At 40.3% G+C, this 5,777-nt stretch overlaps 1 protein-coding gene across 1 annotated transcript; it reads right to left on the bottom strand.

Annotated features, from left to right (window-relative positions):
- Positions 1–1,831: 1,831 nt before the first annotated feature.
- On the bottom strand, positions 1,832–3,480 carry LOC114827767 (senescence-specific cysteine protease SAG12-like). The gene is made up of 2 exons (XM_029110332.2): positions 2,702–3,480; positions 1,832–2,576 (listed from the first exon to the last, which is right to left on the bottom strand). The coding sequence occupies exons 1-2, from the start codon at positions 3,138–3,140 to the stop codon at positions 1,978–1,980; spliced, it is 1,038 nt and encodes a 345-aa protein (XP_028966165.2). The 5' UTR covers positions 3,141–3,480; the 3' UTR covers positions 1,832–1,977.
- Positions 3,481–5,777: the final 2,297 nt, after the last annotated feature.

The raw sequence follows: 5,777 nt of genomic DNA, 5'->3' as shown, positions 1-5,777 counted from the left end.
ATTATTCTAGAAGTCAATATGATCATTGTGTGTACTTCAAGAATTTTCAAGATGGGTCTTTCATTTATTTGTTGATATATGTTGATGATCTGTTGATTGCCTCAAAGAATGTCGAAGATATTGAGAAATTGAAGAAGCAAATGAAGAATGAGTTCGAGATGAAGGATCTTGGTGAAGCAAAGAAGATCCTTGGCATGGAGATCACTAGAGACAAAGAGAAAGGTTTGGTATGCTTGAATCAAAGACAATACCTTGAGAAGTTGATTCAGAAGTTTGGAGTTCATGATTCAACCAAACCGGTTAGTACCCCTTTGGCTCCTCATTTTAAATTGAGTTTTCTACAATGTCCTAAAGCAGATAAGGAGAAGCTGCAAATGAAAAATATACCATATGCAAATTTGGTTGGTAGTTTGATGTATGCAATGGTATGCTCTAGACCGGATATTGCTCATGCAGTTGGCATGGTGAGTCGATATATGCATAATCCTAGTAAAGAGCATTGGCAAACAGCTAAGTGGATATTGAGGTATCTCCATGGTATTCAAGATGTTGGTTTATGTTTTGAGAGGGATGACTCTGGTATTGGTCATTTTGCAGTTGGTTATGTTGATTCAGATTATGCAGGTGATCTGGATGGAAGGAAGTCTACTACAGGCTATGTGTTTACTATGGCTAAAGGGCCAGTTTGTTGGAGGTCCATTTTGCAGTCGTCTGTTGCCTTGTCTACTACAGAGGCTGAATATATGGCAGTTGCTGAAGCTATAAAGGAAGCCATTTGGATACATATGCTGATTAGAGATTTGGGGGTGGATCAGAAGCAGGTGCAGGTGCATTGTGATAGTCAGAGTGCCATTTATTTGGCTAAGTATCATGTTCACCATGCAAGGACCAAGCACATATATGTGCGTTATCACTTTGTTCGTGAAGTTGTTGGTGAAGGAGAAATCATTCTCCAGAAGATTCCAACTAAAGACAACCCCGCTGATATGTTGAATGAGGTTGTTGGTGTAGCCAAGTTTGTTCATTGCTTGAACTTGGCTCACATTTTGCCTATATAAAGAAGGTGATTAGCAGTAGGAGTTTTGGAGCATTTGGCTCAGCATGAGTTGTTCTCTTGGTAGTGTTTGAGAGTGTTTTTTGTGTTGGTTGGCTTATAATGGTGTTTTCGGAATTTGGCCAATGTGGAGATTGTTGGATAATGGCCAAATTAGTGGCCAACTTGGCATTCACTTTCGGCTAGTAAACAAAACAAAAGATTGAAGGACATAATGATGAGGGAACATCATGATGAGGAGGCATCATGATTATGTTTCCTTGTTTTGTGGCTTTTTCAAAGCCATAATTATTGGTTTTCTTCGGATGAAGAGAAAAAAAAAAAAAGAAGGGGCTTATTTTTTTCTGAAGAGAGAAGTGAGAGCTGCCGAGAGCAAGGAGAGTTGCAGAGAGCCCAAAAGAAAGAAGAAGATGCTGCTTCATTTGGTTAGTAATCATCCACCAAAGTAGTTGTTGTTGAAATAACTTTGAGCTATATGTATAGAGAAGAAATTATTCATTATATTTCTTTCTCTATTTGTTTCTGTGGTGTGTGAGAGCTATTGGGTGTATTGGGTTATTTGGGTTGTGAGATTGCCAACACTTTGTAAACTCCCAATTGGTTGATAGTGGATTATTGGGTGAGCTCCTACTGCTCCGATGATGTACTCCAGTTACACTGACTGTTGAGGAACCTCGTTAAAATCGTGGTGTCTTTTATATTTTGTTCTTGCATTTTCATTTGATAAATTTCCTGTGGGTTAGCTTGAATTGGTTCCAATTGGTTTTGGTGTTATCCTAGCACAACAAAAATAGTGTAATTTCATAAACCATACTTTTAGCAAATACAAAATACAGGCATTTTCACAGCCTATGGTTTTTGTCTGTAGTACTTATAACCTATAGGCAAAGTGGAGAAGCTCATTCCACCCCTTCATTAATACATTACATAGTCGGATAGGAAGCTTTCGTAGCGAGGCTACAAACACCACCTGGGGCTTCAGCGTTTCTAAGAATCTTCATGTAGCCATTCTCACCCCACGTATCGGACCATGAATTCTTGATTAACCAATAGGGGGTGCCATCATCAGTTGTCCCATACCCAATGACGGTAACAGCGTGGTCCAATGATGTCCCACAATCATCACCGGTGAACACCCCGCCTGAATAATGCTGAAAGGCTGGTGACATATTGATGGCAACGGAGACTGGTTGCATGGACACAGCCTTGAGTAGATCGGTTTCACTGTTGGGAGGTACCTCTGCATAACTAGTTATCCGGGCAGCAGCCTCATTTGCCTTGTTCATATCACATGTTCCTTCACTGCCATCTAAACTCTGGTATGGGTAATTTTCTTCACTGGCAATTCCTCCGTTTTGTTGAATGTATGCAAAGGCATTAACCATCCAACCACCTTGGCAGCCCCTGTTGTTATCTGTATCACAGCTCACAAGCTGTTGCTCAGACAGTGAGATCAATTTGCCAGTTTTGATTTGGGTAATCCCTTCGACTGCTGCCACTGCAGAAAATGCCCAGCAACAACCTGCATGTATTTGAACAAACGGATATGAATTAATTTCCGTAGGAATGAATGCAAGAAGAAAGTAATTAATGCAATACATATATATGTACTTAGCCCCATATTAATATGGTGGTTGGTGCTCTTACCACAGCGCCCTTGATCTTTTACTGGAGTAACAGCTCCATTGTCCCTCCAGTCAATGCTTGAGGGAACATCCGTCGGGCTTAGGTTTTCGTACGTAAATGATGCATCTGCGGATGAGGTTGATTCAGTGGGCTGCTTGTATCCAGTATAATACCTGAGGAATTCGTCATAGCTCATATCCGAAAATCGGTTGACGCAAAGGCTGTAAGTCATGTTCCCTTCACTGTTGAATTTCTCGACAAACTCCACATTGTTTTTTAATATCTGGAAACGCCTTTCCTTCTCCGCACTGTCCTGGTAAACGCGTCCATGCTTTTTCATCCACTGCTCATGTTTTGCAGCAATGGAAGCTTGGTACAATGTGCGGGACGTGGCTTCAGATGCCAAGGTCCCCAAGGTGATGAGTATAGTAACAATCAAAAGGTTTCTTTCAAAAGCCATTGCAGTGATGAGAGGGCGCTCTGTGTCGACAATGGCTTTGTTTCAAGTAGTGATTGGCAAGCTGGATGTGAAGAAGCAAGCATGATATTACCGGTTTATATAGAAGGCGTTCGGGATTGCCTGCATGTGCACTTTGTTGAAATTGTTAGGATGGGAATTTGGAAGGGAGCCAAATTTCCAGGCACATTCCACAGGTTGATGGCTCACGGTAAACTTCATCAATCAGTCTAGCCCGAATGCTACGCTTGTTTTGTTTTCGCCGTGGAGTTTGTGCACAAAGAAGTTCGAAGGATCCATTGATGACCCAAGGGTCTGATGACTACAAGTCCTTGGTCTATTTGCTGAAGTCTTTGCCCTTTGGCCCTTAGTTTCCATTAAAGGTGCTGATGACTACAAATTTACCAATCTGCAGCAGTGAACCTCATACCGTTTCCATTAAAGGTGTGTGAACCTCATACCGTGTTCATACGGAAGGGGTCAGGTTCATGAAATTTAAACGTAAAACTCCAGTATTCGATGATGATTTTTTGAAATCCAAGTACTAACAATGGTAAGTCAATGCAGTGGCCATCCAACTCAGAGTTGCTCGACTGGCACTCAAAGTGTTCTTCATGTAATTTAGTGTGCTTTTCAAAACTAATTCTCTTGAGGTTGCAGATCTTCTGAATTAATTTTATGCTCAGCTAATTGATAAAAATTGCTCAAATGTATATCAAGTTTCAACTTCATCAAGTGGAAGAACTATCTAAAATTTTAAGTCTAGAGAATCGAGGTATTTTGAGATAAAATTCTGCACACCTAAATGAAAAGAAAATTAGATCCACACACTTAATTATATTCTTTTCAAAACAACTTGATGCCGTCTTCAGTTATGCTAATCAGATACAAAATACAAGCCCTTTTTTATCAACGGAGCTTTCTCAATATTGAGAAGAAAATTAGATTTACGCACTTAATTGTAGCCTTTGAAGCCGACACGATCAATCTACAATTGGGTAGGAAGCCGTTGTAGCAAGGCCACAAAGACCTTTAGGAGGGCCAGCATCTCTAAGAATTCAAATGTAGCCATTTTTTCCCTAGCTCTCACCCCACTCATTCTTGAATATCCTGAACTTGGTGCCATTTGTAGTATTCAGTGGCGAAGCCAGGAATTAGTAGGGGGAGGGGCGAATTTAAAAGAGTGCAAAGTTTAAAAAAAGGGAAACAACCATTTCAATTTAGTAATATCGTCCATAATTTATCAATACAAACAAGTTACATTAAAAATCCTTTTCAGTGAAGACATCACTGCCAACATCTCCCGTTTTCATTTGAAAATATAGCAATAACGGCAAAATGCAGCATCTCTTGCTATATTTTACTCCAACCACTCATAAGTATCAAATCGACTATTTTGGCTTTCACTTGGAATGGAACAGAAAGCAGCTGCAAGGCTGCTGATGGTTGATTGAATGTTGCTAAGGTTGAAACAGATTTTTTTTGATTTTGCTTTAACCACTTCCTCATCATTTGATTGTGCTACTAAGTGGGTGTTGGATACGGGTTGTACTCATCATATGACTCCTCACAAGGATTGGTTTTCAAGCTTGAAAGAGTTTAATGGTGGCGTTGTGTTCATGGGAGATGACAATCATTGCACAACAAAAGGGATTGGTATAGTTCGTTTGAAGTTGCATGATGGCATGGTTAAAGAGTTGACAGGTGTTCGGTATGTACCGAATTTGAAGAAAAATCTTATTTCTTTGGGTACTTTGGAATCCAAGGGCTTCAGGTTTCATTCAGATGGACAGACATTGAAAGTTACTTATGGTGCACTTGTTGTGATGAAAGCTCCTCGATTTGGCCATTTGTATTTATTGCAAGGAAGCACTGTGACAGGTGAAACATCTGTAGTCTCAGAAAATATGGGCACATATGATTCTGATACTACTAGACTGTGGCATATGAGATTAGGCCATGCCGGTGAGAAAGCCCTACAAGGGCTTGTGAAACAAGGTTTTCTAAAAGGTGCCACGACTTGTAAGCTTGATTTATGCGAGCATTGTGTCTTAGGAAAGCAAACTAGAGTAAAGTTTGGTACTGCAGTACATCAGACGAAGGGCATTCTTGATTATGTGCATTTAGATGTTTGGGGTCCTACAAAGACTCCCTCTTTGAGTGGTAGACATTGGTTCGTGACTTTTGTTGATGATTATTCAAGAAGGTCTTAGGTCTACACTATGAAGCACAAGAGTGAGGTGTTGAGCATTTTCTTGGGTTGAAGGAAAATGGTTGAAAACCAAACTGGGAGAAAGATTAAGATTTTGAGATCGGATAATGGTGGTGAATACACATATGACCTTTTCTTTAAAGTTTGCAAAGAGGAAGGGATTGTGAGACATTTTAGTGTCCGGGGAACTCCACAACAAAATGGAGTTGCAGAAAGATTGAATCGAACCTTGCTTGAGAAGGTTAGATGCATGTTGTCTCAGTCGGGTTTGAGCAAGTCATCTTGGGCAAAGGCAGTTACTTATGCATGTCACATCATCAATCGGTTACCCTCAGCTGCTATTCAGGGTAAGACACCAATGGAGGTATGGACTGGAAAACCTTCTTCTGATTATGATCATATTCGTATTTTTGGTTCACCTGCTTATT

Source organism: Malus domestica, chromosome 10 (genome assembly GCF_042453785.1).
Source record: "Malus domestica chromosome 10, GDT2T_hap1".
Lineage (NCBI taxonomy): Eukaryota > Viridiplantae > Streptophyta > Magnoliopsida > Rosales > Rosaceae > Malus > Malus domestica.
This window is presented reverse-complemented; position numbering and strand designations above follow the sequence as displayed.

Bases quoted from the DNA above. Each gene is read 5' to 3' on its own strand.
- LOC114827767 (XM_029110332.2), bottom strand. From the start codon at position 3,140: ATGGCTTTTGAAAGAAACCTTTTGATTGTTACTATACTCATCACCTTG. The intron at 2,577-2,701 runs GTAAGAGCACCA...AAATACATGCAG, and splicing joins AAAAGATCAAGGGCGCTGTG to GTTGTTGCTGGGCATTTTCT.